Source organism: Aquarana catesbeiana, linkage group LG01 (assembly GCF_042186555.1).
Source record: "Aquarana catesbeiana isolate 2022-GZ linkage group LG01, ASM4218655v1, whole genome shotgun sequence".
NCBI lineage: Eukaryota > Metazoa > Chordata > Amphibia > Anura > Ranidae > Aquarana > Aquarana catesbeiana.
The window spans coordinates 107,710,501-107,732,137 of NC_133324.1; the positions used below are offsets into that span (position 1 = coordinate 107,710,501).

General features: G+C 46.8%; 1 protein-coding gene across 1 annotated transcript in view; it reads left to right on the forward strand.

Annotated features, from left to right (window-relative positions):
- The window catches only part of LOC141133347 (granzyme A-like), a 212,875-nt gene that overhangs the window by 149,314 nt on the left and 41,924 nt on the right, over nt 1-21,637 (forward strand). The window contains exon 3 of the mRNA XM_073622682.1: nt 18,722-18,866. Within this exon, the coding sequence (XP_073478783.1) occupies nt 18,722-18,866 (145 nt within the window). The remainder of the gene's footprint in view (nt 1-18,721; nt 18,867-21,637) is intronic.

A 21,637-nucleotide genomic window follows, 5' to 3' on the forward strand; every position in this document is an offset into this window, starting at 1 on the left:
CTTGGTATATTGACTGAAGAATTATTGTTGAGAATTTTTGGTTGTTTGTTAGTTGTGGACTTCAATATATCTTAACCTTTATGCGTGAGAATTTAGTATATCTTGGTATTCAGGTAAGGTCTGGTAGTGTGTCCAACATGCCCACTTACGGCTAAATTTCGTCGGCGAGTCTCTTGCAGTTTGTATTAGTTTTTCCATTTCTGCTACTTTTTGTATTCTGACGAACCATTCTTTGAGAGTGGGTACTTTTTGTGAGTTCCAGTGTACAGGGATGCATTGTTTTGCTGCATTAATTAAGTGCATCATTAGTGATTTATGATATGTTTTGTGTGGTAGGGGGGATAGGTGTAGGAGAAATTGAGCTGGGGTGAATTCTGGATTGTAAGTGGTAATTTGCGCGATGATACGGTGGACCTCAGACCAAAAGGTTTGCAGAGGGGTGCACGTCCACCAAACGTGAAGGAGGGTACCCCTTTCTTGATGGCACCTCCAGCACGTTTCGGGGACGTCTGCTTTAAATTTGTGTAGCAGTACTGGGGTATGATACCATCTCGCCTGAATTTTGAACCCATTCTCCTGTGTATAGACGTTAGTGGAGCCCTTGTGTATATTGAAAAATATTTGCTCCCAGTTTTCTTCCGAAAGTTGGATGGATAAGTCAGCTTCCCACTTCCTACAGAATGGACTGTCTTTTGCTTTCAGGTTAGTGAAGAGGAAGTTGTGTATGCGGGAGATAAGATGGGCTTGTGGCGTTGTTTCGGTACATAATAGTTCGTATGGATTAAGCTGTCTGGAACATTGACCCTTTTTGTCTAAAGTTTTGAGGTAGTGGGCTATCATTAGGTATGACCATGGAGGGATAGGCGTTTTTTCGAAGTAGGTTGCGATTTGCGCTGCAGTGAGTAATTTGCCCTGTGTGTGGAAATGGTGGGCTCTAATTTGACCCTGTGGTAGATTGTCAGAGAGGAATTGGTGGTGCATGCCTGGCGGGAAGTCAGGGTTCATCTTAATTGGTGTCAGTGGGCCGGGGTTAGAGGAGATAGTGGTCTTCTTGCACGATTGGTGAAAACATCGTAGGGTGGGGCCTATCGTTGGATGTGCTTGAATGTCTAGTGGGATTTGTTTTGGGGAGATCCAAGGGAGTGAATTTAGGGCTAATTTCGTGAAAGAAGCCTCTAAAGAGACCCAGTCTTTTTTTTGGGTATGGACATTCCAGTCCACAATCCTAGTTAGGTGAGTGGCAGTGTGGTAGTGAAATATGTTCGGGAGGCCTATGCCTCCTAGGTTTTTCGGTCGGGTGAGCAGGTCGTGACTGATCCTGTGTCTGTGTTTTCCCCACAGGAAATTAGAGCATATCTGTCTATGTGTTTTAAAGAAAGAGGGAGGGATCTGTATCGGTATTGTCTGTAGAAGGTATAGAATTCTTGGGAGAGCATTCATCTTCAGTATGGCTGCTCTGCCAAACCAAGAGAATGTCGGTTTATTCCATGTTTTAAGGTCCGAGTTTAGTTTGTTTAAGAAGGGGAGAAAATTTTTGGTGTATAATTCTGAGGTTTTAGATGGAATCTGGATGGCTAGATATGTTATCGAATCTGGTTTCCAATGGAATGGGAAATTATCCTTACACTGTTTTACCTGACTGTGGGTTAATGAAATATTGAGAGCAAAAGATTTAGTAAGGTTAATCTTCAAATTAGATAGGGTCTGGAAGTGTTTAAATTCAGCTAATAATACTGGTAAAGTCGTTGTCGGTTGTGTGAGGAACATTAGAATGTCATCTGCGTATGCAGCATATTTGTATTCCTTCTCTGGAGATTTAATTCCCTTTATGTCTGGGTTAAGTTTAAGTTTGTGGAGGAAGGGTTCGAGTGTAAGTACAAAAAGGATGGGTGACAGGGGGCATCCCTGTCTCGTTCCGTTGCGGATTGGGAAGGCGTCTGACAGAGTACAATTTACCCTCACTTTCGCTGAGGGGTTGCCATATAATGCCAAAATGAGACCGATCATACGAGGACCTAGTCCTATCGCTTGTAAAACTGCTGTCATGTAATCCCAGGATACTCTGTCAAACGCCTTCTCTGCGTCTAGTGACAAGAAGAAACCGTTTTGCTTAGTTTGGGTTGTCAGGTAGTGTATGTTGATTGCTTTGCTTGTGTTATCCCTGGCTTCACGACCAGGGATAAAACCCACTTGATCTGGAGAGACGATGGAAGGGAGGAAGTTCAACAGTCGGTTGGCTAATATTTTGGAGAATATCTTTATGTCCACGTTCAACAATGAGATTGGCCTGTAGTTACCTGTGTATGAGGGATCTTTACCTTCTTTGGGAATGACTACTATGTGAGCTTCTAGCATTCCTCCTTTAAGGGGATTTGTGGTGGAGATAGAATTAAAGGTTTTGAGGAATGGGGTTTGTAGTATGTCTGTGAAAGTTTTATAATATACTGCTGGAAGAACATCTGGGCCAGGGCTCTTTCCAGGTTTTAGCTGTTTGACTGCCTGTATCCATTCCGTGGAGGATATTGGGGTGTCAAGGGTAGCCGCTTCGTCTAGAGGTATTTTCCCCGGTGTATATTGTTCAAGGAACAATTTAATGTGTTGGGCTCTCAATGATGCTAAAGATGTGGTGGGTTCTGAGGTGCGTAAGTCATAGAGGGAGGAGTAGTATTTTGCAAATTCCTCTGCTATGTCATCATTGCGTGTAAGAGGCTTTCCATTAGTGGATTGTAGTTGGTAGATCGTGTTATTGGCTTTTTTTTGCGTAGTGCCCGTGCAAGTAAGTGGCCACTCTTGTTTCCAAACTCGTAAAAGAGTTTGTGAGATAGAATGAATTTTTTCTTAAGATTGAGGTGTAGCTCATCCTTGATAAGAGTACGGGTCTCAGTGAGTTCAGAGTATGTTTGTTGTGCTAGAGTCTGTTTATGTAAGGCTTCAAGTTTCCTCAGTTTCAAGAATAAGTTAGATAGGGTAGCTTTCTTTGCTTTCTTATCAGCTGCTGTTAGGGATATCAGTTTCCCTCGTATGCCACATTTGTGAGCCTCCCATTGTGTCTGGGTGGAGGTATCTGGAGTGTCGTTTTCGATGAAATAATCCCTTAAGCATGAGCGAATATCTTCTACCTTAAGTTCGTCTGTGAGAAGTGTAGGGTCATGTTTCCATACATACGATTTGTGAGGGGTATCTGGGAGGGAAAGTGTCATGGAAATAGGATGGTGGTCTGAAAATGACATGGGGTCTATGGTTGCCGCTTTCAGAATCGGAAGATCTTGTTGTGTAATAAACAGGTAGTCTATGCGAGAGTACTTGTTGTGGGGGGTTGAGAAGAAGGTAAAGTCTTTGTCTTTTGGGTGTAATGTGCGCCATGCATCGTGTAGTAATAGTACTTGTAGGCAGCCCTTGATCTGCTTCAATGCTCTATATGGTAATTGAGACTTGCCTGAAGAGGTGTCTACTAGAGGGTCTAAAGGGACATTCAGATCGCCCCCTAGGATCAATAGGCCTTCCTGAAAGGTTGTCAGTTTACCTGTCACTGTTCGGAAGAATGGGACTTGGGAAGTGTTGGGGCTATAAATGTTTGTCAGGGTAATGGGTCTGTTTTTGAGTGTGCCTTTAAGGAAGATGAACCTGCCCTGCTCATCTAGTATGGTATCCGTTATTTGCATGGGTACATTTTTTTGACAGAAGTATAGATACTCCTTTCGTTTTTGAATTTGGGGAAGTAGAATGATAGCAATGGGGGTAAGAATGGTTCGTCAGTTTAGGAATATTTTTACTGCTGAAATGGGTCTCTTGAAGAAAGACCACATCTGCCTTCGCACTACGCATGTGGACAAGCAATTGTGAACACTTTTCAGGGCTATTCAAGCCTTTCACATTGAGAGAAATAACTTTCAACGAGGGGGTCGTGGGTGGTGCTCTGTGGGGTGCCATCGTTTTCTAGTCAAGGTGTTGGATACCAAGTTGTTGGATACCAAGTGCGTTACCTTCCAATTGGGAAGTCAGAGACGGGGGGGAGGCTGACACGAGGGTGGGGAAGAGGGGGAGTGTTGGGAGGTGGGGGGGGGAGATGAGCTGAAGGTGATTCAGATATGTAGAGTGGGGAGGGGGGGTGTGTAGGAAATGAGAGGGGAATTACCAGGGATGTACCGGTTGTGGGGGGTGTCCTGCAGTCCCACTAGTCAACTTTGTGGGAGACCGGTATTGGTCAGCGGTATCTACCAGAGTCCGCTGGTGGCGGGGGTGGTAGGTGATACTCAACCGAAGGTGGAAGTCCTGTATTCCCTTGAGGTCATAAAAGCTACTCGCGTGGTTTCCATGATAATTTGTCTGGGATCTTAAAGGTAGGTTAGGTGAGCCCATGTATGATCCCGACGACAAGAGTAAGTTTTCGTTCTATGGTGTAGGGATGTATTCTTGGGGCTGGAAGGTAGAATAGGTGTGTAAGGTCCGTTTGTCGTAGAGAGTATAACAGGTGCCGCCAAACTATATGTTAATGGCTCGATAGAAGTATGTTTTAGACTATCTATAACGTATCTAAATAGTGATTGACTGTGGAATCTTGTGTATATCTGGGTATTACGTGTGGTATATGTTGTATAGTTACCGAGTGTCTGTATGGTTTGGCTTGGACAGATTGTGATTGAGGGAAAAGAAATGCGTGGGATGTTGATTATGACTATACAATCCATATGACACAGGGTGAAATGGTGAGCATATATTGTAGTGTGCAAACTTGGTCAACCGTGACCATATAAAAAATGGAATCATTTAACAACTTAACAAGTAACTGCATACCTGAGAGAGAAATATACAATATCAAGTCCTCTATACTATTTCTTTGGTGTTGAGTGGGGCGTGTCCAGTAGTGGTCTAAGGGCAATTAACCTGCTTGTATCCCTCTTCGAAATGGGAGTAATGCTGATCTCTATGTTTATTGTAGGAGGGTAGATCTGATCCTCCGGGAAATATATGAATATGCAGGTATAGTGGGTTGTTTGAATTTGCTTACCTGAGCACGCCCCTCTCGACTCCCAGACAGTGTTGAAAATATCATGCTTCCTTTGAACTATATTATGGGGATATCTAGAACCATATCTAGAGGGAGAATAAAGGCATGTAAAATGAACTTATCGTTGTTACCCTAAAGAGACTATTGTGAAGATGAATAGCAAGAAAAGCAGATGAGATAGGGTTAAGATGGGTAGAGGTTATTTGTAGATAATCACTATTAGAGAAAACTAGGAGGGGGACATAGGAGTAAGAGGAGAGATAGGGTGGAAGGGAAGAGAGGGGGAGAGAGGGAGAAAAGGGGTAATAAATGTATGTATAGATACTGTATGTGTCCTTAAGCGAGTTCCAACGATTTTCTCTTGTCTTCTTAGCTGTTGCGGGCTGGGATCTTTGGTAGAAGGAAGCTCCGTTGGATGTAGATAAATGTTGCGTCAGTGTTGTTCGGCACCAGGATACTAGATGCTTTCCGACGACAGGAACCAAGCAGGGAAAGTATCTGGGCGGGGACAGTAGCTTCCACCCTTGTAGAAAAGGGAGGTGGAAGGATTAGGGTCAGTGGCAAGGGGGTGGCGTTTTCGTTTAGTGCAGAGTAATCCATAGCTGAGTGTAATGTCAGTATCTTCCTCTAGTGGATAAGTGGGGGAAGCGATGATGGAGTAGGCAGTTAAGTCTCTCGTGATCGGGGTAGAACCACTGTCTGGAGCCTCAATGATGCATCATGAAGTCCGGTGTCAAAAAAAAAAAAAAATAAATAAAAAGGTGACTCTCACAGGTATCGGCATCTTATATATGAAAAGGGGTGAGAAACTTGGAGCTTTCCATCCTATGTCATGTGGCAAAAAAGAGATAAGAAGGTAAGCGAAGGCAAGGCCCGGCTACCTGATTAAGTGATACGGTCCCTGTGATGTGCAGGGGAGGCCGTAGGGCTACCATTCCGTGGTATACCTGGGTCTCTTAGAGGAGAATGGGGAGGCCCTGGGTGAGGGCGGCAGCGACCAAGATAGAAGTTTCCCGCTTCTGCGATGCCATCCATTGAAGCAGCTCTTTGCATCTGAGGTAAGCGGAAATCGCTATACCAATCCGGCAGGGCAACTGCTGGAATGTCCAGAGTGGAACAAAAATGTTCCAGGTCTTCTGGAACCCTGAGAAGGGCTGTGCGGCCTTGATGTGTTGCTGAGAGTCCAAAAGGGAACTTCCACCTGTAGATAATAGATCTGGCCCTTAGTATGTCTAGCAGTGGTCTTAATTCGCGTCTCCTTTGCAGTGTGATATTAGAAAGGTCTTGGTATATCTTGATACTTGATCCTTGGAAAGTCAGTTGGTTGCGATTTCTGGATGCTCGCAGGATTTCTTCTTTGAGGGAGAAATCTATTAGGCAGCACACTGTATCTCTGGGGGGATCTGTGTCCCTTCTCCTCGGGCGTAACGCTCTGTGAATGCGTTCGAAGGCGACCGGGGCGTCCTGGGGTCTCTCAAGCAGTTCATTAACAATGGATGTTACTGTTTGAGAAAGTTGATTAGAATCGATCGATTCTGGGATCCCTCTCAGACGGAGGTTGCGGCGTCTCCTGCGGTTGTCAAGATCCTCCATGTGTCTGTTTATGTCTCTCAGGTGAATTGCGTGGGACTCTGTGAGTTGCTGTACATGGCACAGGGAAGATTCATGGCGCGTCTGTGTCACTTCTACTTCCTCCACCTTGAGAGATATGGACTGCAGGTCTGATCTAATTTCTGAGATGGCTGCCATTAGGGGGTTCTTTATATCAGCAGCTACGCTGTGTAAGTCTTCCAGACTGACTGCGGGATGCTGTCTCTGCTCTTTACCCGTTCCTGATGGGCTCTGGGCTTCCGAGCGGTGGGGGCTGACGCTCGAGGGGTATGTCTTACTTCAGGCGGCTGGATGTGAGGCCTGCATGGTGTTTCTAGGCCGGGGACGGAAGATCTCGGGGATGTGCCTATCGCAGTGATCTTCTTCACTCCGTGGGGACCGGGACCTGGTAGCTGAGGCACTGCGGGATGTCCTCATTATAGCCGAGGGAGTTCAAATGCTGTGTAGCTGAATATGCTGGACCTCATGGACGGGAGCTTCAGAACATCGCGTCCATCTTAGAGCGGCTCCAGACCACGCCCCCCATCATTGCAACTTTTTATCTCGCACGGTCTTTGTGCAATAATTTTTTTTTTGGAAAAAAAACGGTTTCATGAACTAAAAAATAACAAAACAGTAAAGATAGCCCAATTTTTTTGTATAATGTGAAAGATGATGTTACGCCGAGTAAATAGATACCTAACATGTCACACTTTAACATTGGGAACACTCATGGAATGGCGCCAAACTTCAGTACTTAAAAATCTACATAGGCGATGCTTTAAAATTTTTTACAGTTTACCAGTTTAGAGTTACAGAGGAGGTCTAGTGCTAGAATTGTTGCACACACTCTAACGCATGCGGTGATACCTCACATGTGTAGTTTGGACGGCATTTACATATGTGGGTGGGACTTACATACGTGTTTGCTTCTGAGAGCGAGCTACGGGGGCGTTTTAATTTTTTTTTTACTTAATTTTTTTTATTTTTACACTTTTTTTTTACATTTTTATCTTTTTGATCACTTTTATTCCTATTACAAGGAATGTAAACATCCCTTGTAATAGGACAGGTCCTCTTTATGGAGAGATACTGGGTCAAGACCCCACATCTCTCCTCTAGGCTGGAAAGCATGAGATCGAGGAAAAAAATTCACCGATCTCATGCTAACAGCCGCGATTGCAGCTTTGTTTATTTCCGGGAACCCGGGCGTGAAGTCATAACGTCGCGCCCGGGCCTCCGACGGTCATAGAGATGACTGGTGACCATCTGGTCACCGGTAGGGATGAGCTTCGCGTTCAAGTCGAACCCATGTTCGACTCGAAGATCGGCTGTTCGATCGTTCGCCGAATTGCGAACGTTATGGGTCGTTCGCGCCAAATTCGTGTGGCGCGTCACGGTCCATAATTCACTGCGGCATCACAGTGCATTGCTGGCTGATGATTGGCCAAGCACAGTGGCGTCTCCAGCTTTCATATTTAGGGTGGGCACATAGGGGGACAGGGACAAAAGTAGGGGGGCAACTATAAAATGCAATTATATATATATATCTCCTGGGGCCCTTTACTACGACCCCACAATGGCCCTTTCACATGTTCTGCAGTGAGCTCCCTTCCTACTGTATTGGGGCCCCCCAGAGTGGAAGAAAACAAGAGATATATGTCACCAGCATACCAAGAGAATATAAGGATCCAAAGCAGTGGGAGAACTATCAGGGTTGCAAAGGTGGTCTTGCCACCGGGCCCTGGTGTTCTGCCACTGTGGTGTTCCCTAGCCTCCTCTTGCTGTCCTGCCCCTGCTATTGACAGCGCTGGTCTGGCATCTCTTGGAATTTACAGGCTGGTTCTCCTGTCAGTAACTGAGAGTCCTGGTGGAGTCCTTCCTGCAACTCGCTCTTCTCTCTGCCAATGAGGATGCAGGGGAAGGAGCAGATCGGGCGGCCGTGGTTGTGTGAGTGCTCGCATTATGCAGTGTCAGCGAGCAGAGGGAGGGGGGAGGAATCACCCACAGGAGCTGACTGGGGACTCCTTTTTTTTTTTTTTATCGGGGGGCCACATGGTGGGGCACAGCATAATGTTGGGGGGGTCAGGGCCCCTTCTGGCCCCCCCCTAGGGACGCCATTGGCCAAGCATGCACTATGACCCGCATGCTTGGCCAATCACAGCGCCGTCGGTAGAGAGAGCTGTAATTGGCCAAAGCCAGGGTGGCTTTGGCCAATTATGGCTCAGGGGATTTAGAACACGCCCCACACTATATAAGGCCACCTGCACGGCGGCCCTGTGTAGTGTGTTCCGGCGTGCTGAGAGATAGAGAGAGAGACAGTGTCATTTCATTTGAGTTAGCTAGATTAGGCAGGACAGTCAGTGAGTTAGCTGCACTTACAGTGTATTGTGTATATATATGCATCCCAGATGTTGCATATATATATATATATATATATACACTGTATTCAGTTTAGCTAGATCCGTTCCTGTTATCTTCCTACTGACAGGCAGGCTTGTCTTGTTACAGTATTTACAGCTACCTGAAGAAAATTGCTGGTGTTCTTTTTGATCCTATTAGTACCACAGTCAGGCAGCTAGACTATTTACAGTTAGTGTAGTGCATCCTCCTCAGTGTTCAGTTAAAGCTACAAGTTAGTTTAGTGTGACCTCTGCACAGTGTTCAGCTAAAGCTACAAGTTAGGGTAGTGCGTCCTGCCCACAGTGTTCAGCTAAAACTACAAGTTAGTGTAGTGCGACCTCTGCACAGTGTTCAGCTAAAGCTACAAGTTAGTGTAGTGAGACCTCTGCACAGTGTTCAGCTAAAGCTACAAGTTAGTGTAGTGCATCCTCCTCTAAAGATACAAGTTAGGGTAGTGCGTCCTCCTCACAGGGTTCAGCTAAAGCTACAAGTTGGTGTAGTGTGTCCTCCTCACAGTGTTCAGTAGGGATGAGCTTCGAGTTCGAGTCAAACTCATGTTCGACTCGAACATTGGCTGTTCGCAAGTTCACAGAACAGCGAACAATTTGGGGTGTTCGCGGCAAATTCGAATGCCGCAGAACACCCTTTAAAAGTCTATGGGAGAAATCAAAAGTGCTAATTTTAAAGGCTAATATGCAAGTTATTGTCATAAAAAGTGTTTGGGGACCTGGGTCCTGCCCCAGGGGACATGGATCAATGCAAAAAAAAGTTTTAAAAACGGCCGTTTTTTCAGGAGCAGTGATTTTAATAATGCTTAAAGTCAAACAATAAAAGTGTAATATCCCTTTAAATTTCGTACCTGGGGGGTGTCTATAGTGTGCCTGTAAAGGAAGGGGCGCATGTTTCCTGTGTTCAGAACAGTCTGACAGCAAAATGACATTTTGAAGGAAAAAACTAATTTAAAACTACCCGCGGCTATTGCATTGCCAACAATACACATAGAAGTTCATTGATAAAAACGGCATGGGAATTCCCCAAAGGGGAACCCCGAACCAAAATTAAAAAAAAAAAATGACGTGGGAGTCCCCCTAAATTCCATACCAGGCCCTTCAGGTCTGGTATGGATATTAAGGGGAACCCCGGCCAAAATTTAAAAAAATAAATGACGTGGGGTTCCCCCTAAATTCCATACCAGACCCTTCAGGTCTGGTATGGATTTTAAGGGGAACCCCGCGCCAAAAAAAAAAAAAAAAACCGGCGTGGTTTCCCCCAAAAAATCCATACCAGACCCTTATCCGAGCACGCAACCTGGCAGGCCGCAGGAAAAGAGGGGGGGACGAGAGTGCGGCCCCCCCTCCCTCCTGAACCGTACCAGGCCACATGCCCTCAACATTGGGAGGGTGCTTTGGGGTAGCCCCCCAAAACACCTTGTCCCCATGTTGATGAGGACAAGGGCCTCATCCCCACAACCCTGGCCGGTGGTTGTGGGGGTCTGCGGGCGGGGGGCTTATCGGAATCTGGAAGCCCCCTTTAACAAGGTGACCCCCAGATCCCGCCCCCCCCTGTGTGAAATGGTAAGGGGGTACATAAGTACCCCTACCATTTCACGAAAAAAGTGTCAAAAATGTTAAAAATGACAAGAGACAGTTTTTGACAATTCCTTTATTTAAATGCTTCTTCTTTCTTCTATCTTCCTTCATCTTCCTTCATCTTCTGGTTCTTCTGGCTCTTCTGGTTCTTCCTCCGGCGTTCTCGTCCAGCATCTCCTCCGCGGCGTCTTCTATCTTCTTCTCCTCGGGCCGCTCCGCACCCATGGCATGGGGGGGAGGCTCCCGCTCTTCTCTTCTTCTTTTCTTCTCTTCTTCTTTTCTTCTCCGGGCCGCTCCGCAATCCATGCTGGCATGGAGGGAGGCTCCCGCTGTGTGACGGCGCTCCTCGTCTGACAGTTCTTAAATAACGGGGGGGCGGGGCCACCCGGTGACCCCGCCCCCCTCTGACGCACGGTGACTTGACGGGACTTCCCTGTGACGTCACGGGGAATGCCACAGGAAGTCCCGTCAAGTCACCGTGCGTCAGAGGGGGGCGGGGTCACCGGGTGGCCCCGCCCCCCGTTATTTAAGAACTGTCAGACGAGGAGCGCCGTCACACAGCGGGAGCCTCCCTCCATGCCAGCATGGATTGCGGAGCGGCCCGGAGAAGAAAATGAAGAAGAGAAGAAGAGAAGAAAAGAAGAAGAGAAGAGCGGGAGCCTCCCCCCCATGCCATGGGTGCGGAGCGGCCCGAGGAGAAGAAGACAGAAGACGCCGCGGAGGAGATGCTGGACGAGAACGCCGGAGGAAGAACCAGAAGAGCCAGAAGAACCAGAAGATGAAGGAAGATAGAAGAAAGAAGAAGCATTTAAATAAAGGAATTGTCAAAAACTGTCTCTTGTCATTTTTAACATTTTTGACACTTTCTTCATGAAATGGTAGGGGTACTTATGTACCCCCTTACCATTTCACACAGGGGGGGGGGCCGGGATCTGGGGGTCACCTTGTTAAAGGGGGCTTCCAGATTCCGATAAGCCCCCCGCCCGCAGACCCCCACAACCACCGGCCAGGGTTGTGGGGATGAGGCCCTTGTCCTCATCAACATGGGGACAAGGTGTTTTGGGGGGCTACCCCAAAGCACCCTCCCAATGTTGAGGGCATGTGGCCTGGTACGGTTCAGGAGGGAGGGGGGGCCGCACTCTCGTCCCCCCCTCTTTTCCTGCGGCCTGCCAGGTTGCGTGCTCGGATAAGGGTCTGGTATGGATTTTTGGGGGGACCCCACGCCGTTTTTTTTTTTTTTTTTTGGCGCGGGGTTCCCCTTAAAATCCATACCAGACCTGAAGGGTCTGGTATGGAATTTAGGGGGAACCCCACGTCATTTTTTTTTTTTAATTTTGGCCGGGGTTCCCCTTAATATCCATACCAGACCTGAAGGGCCTGGTATGGAATTTAGGAGGACTCCCACGTCATTTTTTTTTTTTAATTTTGGTTCGGGGTTCCCCTTTGGGGAATTCCCATGCCGTTTTTATCAATGAACTTCTATGTGTATTGTCGGCAATGCAATAGCCGCGGGTAGTTTTAAATGAGTTTTTTCCTTCAAAATGTCATTTTGCTGTCAGACTGTTCTAAACACAGGAAACATGCGCCCCTTTACAGGCATACTATAGACACCCCCCAGGTACGAAATTTAAAGGGATATTACACTTTTATTGTTTGACTTTAAGCATTATTAAAATCACTGCTCCTGAAAAAACGGCCATTTTTAAAACTTTTTTTTGCATTGATCCATGTCCCCTGGGGCAGGACCCAGGTCCCCAAACACTTTTTATCACAATAACTTTCATATAAGCCTTTAAAATTAGCACTTTTGATTATTCATGTTCGTGTCCCATAGACTTTAACGGTGTTCGCATGTTCGAACGAACTTTTTTCCTGTTCGCATGTTCTGGTGCGAACCGAACAGGGGGGTGTTCGGCTCATCCCTAGTGTTCAGTGAAAACTACAAGTTAGTGTAGTACAACCTCTGCACAGTGTTCAGCTAAAGCTACAAGTTAGTGTAGTGCATCCTCCTCACAGTGTTCAGCTAAAACTACAAGTTAGTGTATTGAGACCTCTGCACAGTGTTCAGCTAAAGCTACAAGTTAGTGTAGTGCGTCCTCCTCACAGTGTTCAGCTAAAGCTACAAGTTAGTTTAGTGTGACCTCTGCACAGTGTTCAGCTAAAGCTACAAGTTAGGCTAGTGCGTCCTACTCACAGTGTTCAGCTAAAGCTACAAGTTGGTGTAGTGTGTCCTCCTCACAGTGTTCAGCAAAAACTACAAGTTAGTGTAGTGCGACCTCTGCACAGTGTTCAGCTAAAGCTACAAGTTAGTGTAGTGCGTCCTCCTCACAGTGTTCAGCTAAAACTACAAGTTATTTTTTTGCGAGCTCTGCACAGTGTTCAGCTAAAGCTACCTGTAGAAGGTTGGTGGTGTTCTCATACTACAGGCAGGCTGTTGATTTTGCTAGCTGCAGTATCAGTACATATATATATATATATATATATCCCAGCGCATATATCCTTAGCGCAGCTACAGGCCATTAGTATGTCAGGAAGGTCAACAAGGAGAGGCAGACCGTCACAAGCCAATAAAAGAGGGCAAGCAGGCTCTGTGTCTAGAGGCAACAGTGCTGGTCGTGGAGACGGTGCATCCTCATCAGCACGTGGCCGTGGGAACACGCTTGGCCTATTTTTCGGCAGCTGGTGGTGTTGAGCCGCAACATGCGGAAGACTTGGTCGAGTGCATGACCAAGCCGTCCTCATCCTCCTCATCCTCTCTCACCCATGCTCAGGGTACTTTGTCTGGCAAAGCAGCTGCCAACGTGGCCTCTTCCCTCGGCTCAATGTCATCAGTGACTCCTTCCCTAGCCCCACCATGTCCTTCTGAGGAGTCCCTCGAATTGTTTGACCACAGTGTTGGGTACATGCTCCAGGAGGATGCCCAGCGTTTGGAAGGCTCTGATGATGATACTGAGCTAGATGAAGGCAGTAACGTGAGCACGGACAGAGGGGGCACCCAAGAAGGACAGCAATCTGGCAGTCATGCTCCCCCTGCTGCAGCATACTGCCAGGTTTGCTCCAGTGATGAGGAGGGAGGGGATGATGAGGTCACTGACTCAACGTGGGTGCCTGATAGGAGAGAGGAGAAGGAGGAGGAGGAGGCGGCATATTACCAACGAGGCAGGATGCCCTCCAGGGGCCAGCCTAAGGGCAGCACACTGACTGCATCACACCCCAAAGCTCCACATGTGCAGGGCGCTGCAGTCTCTGCGCGTTATTCAAAAAGTTCTTTGGTGTGCGCCTTTTTTCAGACGAGTGCATCAGATCGCACCACTGCTATTTGCAACATATGTCTCAAGCGTATCTCGCGTGGCCAAAACATCTCCCGCTTGGGCACCACATGCTTGATCAGACATATGTTGACCTGCCATGCAGTTCGTTGGCAAGCGTATCTAAAAGACCCACACCAAGGAACAAAGAGGACCTCTCCTTGCTCCTCATCAGCTGATATCTCCAACCCCACTATACCTTCAGTCCTCTCTGAGACCTGCACTGAGAGGAATGAAGGTGTAGAATTAGGTGTGTCACAGCCAAGCACTTGTGGGCAATCTGCTTTCGGTACACCGACGTCAGATTGTACCAGGCAAATTTCCCTGCCCCAGCTGCTGCACCGCCGAAAGAAGTTCGCTCCCAGCCATCCACATGCCCAGCGGTTGAATGCTAGCTTGGCAAAATTGCTAGCACTTCAACTGCTGTCTTTTCAGTTGGTAGACTCTGCCCCCTTCCGAGAGTTTGTGGAATGTGCGGTTCCTCAGTGGCAGGTACCCAAACGCCACTTTTTCTCACAGAAGGCGATTCCGGCTCTCTACCAGCATGTGGAAGGCAATGTCTTGGCCTCGCTGGACAGGGCGGTCAGCGGTAAGGTGCATATTACCGCTGACTCATAGTCCAGCAGGCATGGACAGGGACGTTAACTAAGTTTCACCGTGCATTGGGTGACTCTGCTGGCAGCTGGGAAGGATGCAGGACAAGGTGCAGTAGTGTTGGAGGTTGTTCTGCCACCACGCCTCCAAAATGCCACTACTAATGATTGTGACACACCTCTCTCCTCCACACCCTCCTCTTCTTCTTCCTCCATGGCCTCTTCCTGTGCTTTGTCCTCGGAACCAGCGGTGCTCCGTAGCCATTCAAGGGGCTACGCAAGTATGCAGGCCAAAAGATGCCATGCGGTGCTTGAGCTGGTGTGCTTGGGGAAGAGGAGCCACACTGGGGCAGAGGTTCTGTCAGCTCTGCAGGGGCAGGTTCAGAGGTGGTTGATGCCACGCCAACTTAAGGCAGGAATGGTGGTTTGCAACAATGGCACCAACCTCCTCTCTGCCCTCCGACAGGGACAAATGACCCATGTGCCCTGTTTGGCTCACATCCTTAACTTGGTGGTGCAGCGGTTCTTGGGCAGGTACCCGGGCTTACAGGATGTCCTGAGGCAGGCCAGGAAAGTCTGTGTGCATTTCCGCCGGTCATATAATGCCAGTGCTCGGCTGGCAGACCTCCAAAAGGAGTTTAACCTGCCCAAGAACCGCCTAGTCTGTGGCATGCCCACCAGGTGGAACCCAACGTTGGACATGCTGCAGCAGCTGCACACGCAGCAGAGGGCCATCAATGAGTACCTGTGCGACTATGGCACCAGGACAGGGTCAGGGGAGCTTGTTTTTTCTTCCCCACGCCATGATCAGGGATGCATGCACTGTCCTGTCACCATTTGAGGAGGCCACGAGGATGGTGAGCAGTGACAGTGCATGCATCAGTGACACTGTCCTCCCTTGTCCAACTGTTGGAGCACACGCTGCGTGGAATAATGGACAGGGCACTTGAGGCAGAACAGAGGCAGGAAGAGGAGGACTTCCTTAGCTCTCAAGGCCCCCTTTATCCAGTGTTCCTGCGTGCCCGCCGATCACACAGGAAGAGGACGAGGAGGAGGATTGTGTCAGTATGGAGGTGGAGCCTGGCACTCAGCATCAGCAGCAGTCTTTAAGGGATCAGTCCCAAGAAACACATGGACTTGTATGTGGCTGGGAGGAGGTGGCTGCGGACCATGTCGTCCTTAGTGACCCAGAGGACTCCGGACCGAATGCCTCAGCAAACCTACACTGCATGGCCTCCCTGATCCTGCAAAGCCTGCGTAAGGAACCTTGTATTCGTGGTATCAAGGAGAAGGACCAATACTGGCTGGCAACCCTCCTTGATCCACGTTACAAGGGTAAGGTTGCGGACCTTATCTTGCCATCGCAGAGGGAGCAGAGGATGAAACATCTTCGGGAGGCCTTGCAGAAAGGTCTGTGCAATGCGTTCCCAGAGACTGGGAGGTTACAAACTCTTGTTTCTGGACAATGTGTTGCTGAGGCTTCAGTCAGTCAAAGAAGGAGCAGTGGAGAAGGTGGCCGTCTGACCGATGCGTTCAGACAATTTTTGGTCTGCAGCCCCAAGGTATGATCGGTTCCAGCAACCATCGCCAGCGTCTGTTTTACATGGTGCAGGAATACCTAGGGGCAAGATCTGACTTGGACACCTTTCCCACCGAAAATCCTCTGGGTTACTGGGTCTTGAGGATGGATCACTGGCCAGAGCTTGCACAGTATGCAATTGAGCTACTGGCCTGTTCTGCATTCAGCGTTCTTTCGGAATGCACATTCAGTGCTGCTGGAGGCTTTGTAACCGATCACAGGGTGCGTCTGTCCACCGACTCGGTCGATCGACTGACCTTCATAAAAATGAATCAGTCTTGGATCACCACCAGCTACCAAGCACCTGATGCTGATGTAACCAAATATTTTTTTTTGAAATCTCAGATCCCTTCAAAGACTGCCTATGCTGATGCTGAGTGACTATCCTGAGTAATTATCCTCTTCCTCCTCAATGATCACGCTGATAGCTTGTAAGAACATTTTTGGTTCTGGGCGCCACCACCAGTGCCTAAGGTCCAATTTTTCAGCCCCTGTTTAACAGGGGTGTGTAATTTCAATTTTTGATGCAATACTTTGCAGCAGGGCTCATTTCTGCGTTCCAACTAGAGTATCTGTTAAGGGTTTGCTGTGTTTGACACCAGCACCAGTGCCTAAGGCCCAATTTTTCAGCCCCTGTTCAACAGCAGGGCCCGTTTCTGCGCCCACCAAGAGCGAGTGAGGACTTACAGTGTTGTGGCACTAGCACCACCACCACCAACGGCCCAATTTTTCTGCCCCTGTTCAACAGGGGCATGTAATTACAATTCTTGATCTAATATTTCACAGCAGGGCCCTGTGAGGGCTTACAGTGTTGTGGCCACAACAACACCTAAGGCCCAAATTTCTGCTGAATATATAGGACAGGCCCCTACTTTCAAACATCCAACTTACAAATGACTCCTACTTGCAAACGGAAGGAGACAACAGGAAGTGAGATGAAATCTACCCCTAGGAAGGGAAATTCTCTCCTGTAAGAGTTAATATGGGAAAAACGTTTCTCCTTTCTACAGATGCTTTATCACCAATCCCTGTTTCAGAAAAAACCCCAAATTTTCAAAAAACACTTGTCATTGGGACAAAAAATGAGGTAAAATCTTCTGAAGAGGAGCACAGACAGCAAAACAAATGTCACAGGGGTCATAACCCTTCCCTATGTTTTCCAAAAAGCTTAAAATAGATTTTTTGGCTGGAGTTAAACACGTTAAAAATGTACCAGTTCAAAATTACAAACAGATTCTACTTAACAACAAACCTACAGTCCCTGTCTTGTTTGCACCGCCTGTATACTGATGTTCAGAGTATATAGGGCCTGGTGGGCCCACCCCTTTCCATTTTTAATTTAGGTGCGGGGTTCCCCTTAATATCCATACAAGACCCAAAGGGCCTGGTAATGGACTGGGGGGTACCCATGCTGTTTGTCTCACTGATTTTCATCCATATTGCCAGGACCCGACATTACATTAAAGCCGCAAGCAGTTTTAAATGACTTTTTTTCCTTTAAAAATGACATTTTGTGCAGGGACTGTTCTAAGCACGGGAAACACGCGCTTATACAGGCATACTACAGACACCCCCCAGGTACGATATTTAAAGGAATATTTCACTTTTTTTTTTTTTTTTAACTTTAAGCATCATTAAAATCACTGTTCCAGAAAAAAAGGCCGTTTTTAAAAGTTTTTTTGCATTGATACATGTACCCTGGGGCAGGACCCGGGTCCCCAAACCCTTTTTAAGACAATACCATGCAAATTAGCCTTTAAAATTAGCACTTTTGATTTTGAACATTCGAGTCCCATAAACGTCAATGGGGTTCTAACGTTCTTGCGAATTTTCGGTCCGTTCGCAGGTTCTGGTGCAAACCGAACCGGGGGGTGTTCGGCTCATCCCTAGTCACCGGAAATCTCTATGGTCGTCAACTGACGGTGGCCGATTCTTTCTCCAGGCCCCCGATGGCACGGGAGAGCTCGTAGAAGCACTATGACGTCCCCTCCCGTCACCTATAAGAACGATCAAGGGGCGGAACTGCCGCTATGACCATTCTTATCGTGCACAGAATCGCCGGCTGCAAAAGTAGCTACAGGCATCATTCAGATATCCCCGCACAAAGTCAGCGACGTCATATGACGGCGTGCGGTAGGGAAATGGTTTTAAACACTTTTCTCCTACTAAATGCATTTAGACCGATCAAGGGTTTGGGAGTTTTGGCCATTGCAATAAAAAACTTTCAATCGCTACTTGCACCTATCGCTTAGGCGCGTTTAGGTACATTTTGGCATTTTTTCTGCCAAAACGCTCCTCTCTTGAATGAGAAAGTGATGTTGTTTTTTCTGCCTCTAAATGCCCACATAGGCCACATAGAGAGGGGTTAAGAGGCAGTAAAATAAAATAGTCAAACACCTGTAAAATAAACACTTTTGAGCTCAAGTGTCCTTGAGACCTAAAAGGAATGACTTGTAACTGTTAATTTTTATTGTATTTTTTTATATAAAGAACAATCTGATTTAAAAAAAAAATCTAGGATGGTTAGCTGTGAGTTCTCCTATGAACAAAGCTTCTGCTTTGGAGGTTCTTTTAACTTTTCCTATGTAATCACTAATTAGGTTTTTTTGTACTGCTTTTATTAATGCCGTTCTCATTATGTTTTTTTTCAGCAAATCAACAGCACGTGTTGTTTTAGGAGCTCATATGCCAAATTCTAAAAATGAAATCGGAAGACATTGGCGCAAAATCAATAGAACCATCCCACATGAGAGTTTTAGGACAAAGACATTCGACTATGATGTTGCTCTTTTAAAGGTAATTAAGCTGAAAAACACTTCTAGCGTTTAATTAGCATAACATACAATAGGTCACCAGTATCTACGGTAATTAGAATTATTTTTTATAATTTAATTCAACTCCATCCCTCCTTTAAGTGGTTGTAAAGGCAGAAGTTTTTTTTTTTAATTTATTGTAATGCATTCCAATGCATGATGCAGTACACATGCATCATGTGTACTGCATTCTGGAGAGACATGGGTGGGACCATGGGTTAAAGGGGTAGCAAACTCTGTTATAATAAAGATCACCTGTAGGTACAAGGAATATCTCCTAAACATGCACCATTTAGGAGATATTCGCTACCAGTGGTGGCTGGTGTTTTTTTTGAGGGGGCGGGAAACAACCCCCCCCCCAGTTGGTCAGTTGGTGGCACCCCCCTCCCTGGCTCCTACGAGTGGCGGACAGCGGGCGGGTTGTGGGCATCGGCTCCTGTGTCCTCTCCTCCTTGGCTTCAGGAGGTGGCTCCTGTGTCTTCCCCTCCTCAGCTTCGGGGGCAGGTTGCAGGCAGCAGTTCCTGTGCCCTCTCCTCCTCGGCTTAATTCACTAATGTCACACAACTTGGTGGGCTCAGGGCACAATACTCTGCACCCCAAGCCCACCCTTTTTAAAGCCTATTAAAGCCTCTGGCTCTAATCACGTGCTTAAAAAAAACAATCCCCCCACCATAGGAATGAATGCGTCCAGCACCCTGTATGTAGATCAGGGGGCCGGATGCATGCATGGGGGGGGCGGGACCCGTGTGCCCCTAATGTCTTATGGAATATCCTGGAAACAATGAGCAAAAACTCCCATATAACTGGGGGAGAGGTAGATCTTTGAAGCCCAATTCTATCTTAGAAAACCATAATTTTCAGAATTTCAGATCCCCAACAGCTCTTAAAAAGCGTTGCCCCCCCACAGACTTACCGATTCAAACCATTGAGGCATCCTTCCTCTTTCGGGTTAATGATATCTAGTGTCATTCAACCCACTTCATGTAAGCCCAGGGCTTCAAGACATTAAGGAGCAACAGAGCATTTACTGTAACTGCACTAAACAGAAAAGATGGCCACAATTAGGGATGCCAACTTCTATGGATCATGAAGGGACATTTGTTGATGTGCACAGTCCTGCTACCACTGCTTATATTGCCAGTAGAGACCCTGAGTACCCTGGGATTTTGGGATTTAATACCCCTGTATTGTTGGGTTTTATTTATAATCATTAAACTTAGAGGACTGCTGAACTATAATGTTGTGTACCTGTGCCCATTAATTGCAGCCTAACCTGTGTACATTAAATGCAACCTTACTGTTTGATGTGATATATGTAAAGAGACAGCACAAGCCATTACTGTACAGAAGCCATGTTTACTGAAAAGGCCCAGCAGGAACAGGAAACACAACACAGGAAGAAGTACAACAGAGATGCACCATAGAGTTGCATTTAAAGAAACATATCATCCATAACACCTCCCCCTTTTAGTGTTAATAAATGAACATTGTGAAATTCAAAAGAGACACAGCAGTAACACATTCTATAGGTTAAGTCTCATAGGTGGTTTTGCACATCTACCAGTACGGGTGAAGACTGGCCCTTGTGCAAGGATTCCTTTAGCCCTCTCTGAAGTTACTGGGCTCATCATGTACTGACATGCTCTGCGCTTGACAGCTGTCGAGTATACTTGCTTGCCCAGAACTGTCATTGCTGTTGATATGAGGCATTGCCTCTGTACATGCCTCACTGTCAATGGGTGAGTATGTCCTTGTGATATTGGGTGAGTCTGATCTATCCACGGGATACTGAGATTCAGGCTGCTCTGTCACTCTCAAATCCACTCGATTGCGTCTATAGAGAGTTCCTTCAACGTCCACAAGATAGGAGCGTGGTGCAACCTTTTGCAGACAAGTATCTATTCTCCAACGGCCTGTTCGATCCCCAGGTAATGGTTTCATACAGATTAATTCCCCAATATTCAATTCTGGCAAATCTCTGGCCAATGTGTCATATCGTGCCTTTGACACTTTTTCTTAATCCTTAACTTTTCTGTAACACCTTGTATGACAGAGGGTTCAAGCAGCCTATTTGCTACTGGTAAGGGGGTCTTTAATCTCCTTGACATCAGTCTTTGTGCTAGACTACTATCCATGCCTTCAGTCGGAGCGTTTCTCCAATGTAAAATGGCCTTCCATGGGTCTTTACCATCACTTTGTGCTTTCTTGCATACATTTTTAACAATCTTTAGGTTGGAGATACAACAACTTTCAGCTTAGCCTATTGACTGCAGTTAAAGAACGGGACACTAGATGTCGCTAATGCTCAGTGATATGATATGCTATGCATTATTCTATGATGTGTTGTATTTCCTATACATAGTGTTGTACTTGTTGGTTTCTTTTTCCTGTCTGTGTTCTTCTTACCATGTGAGGTGACATCTTTGCTAGTGTGGTTATGTTCCAATAAAGAAGCCAGTTCCTGTTACTCCACAACGTCTGATCTGAATTGACTCAGCCGCACCCAGCAATCGTACTCTGCAACAGGTTATGGGCCCAGTGTTCGGATAAAGTCATATGACCAGGTGCGGCCCAGGCAGAACAAAGCCTCGAACGGGAGACAGTGTGGCTGATGTGGAGATCGACATAAGGAAGTTTTCCAGTGACATCTCCTATAGACAGGTAAGACTCTTCGTATATAATGGGGGGAAAAATGGCTGGAAACTCGGAGCTTAAACTCTCAGTGGCCAAGCTGAACAAAGACAATTATCAGCT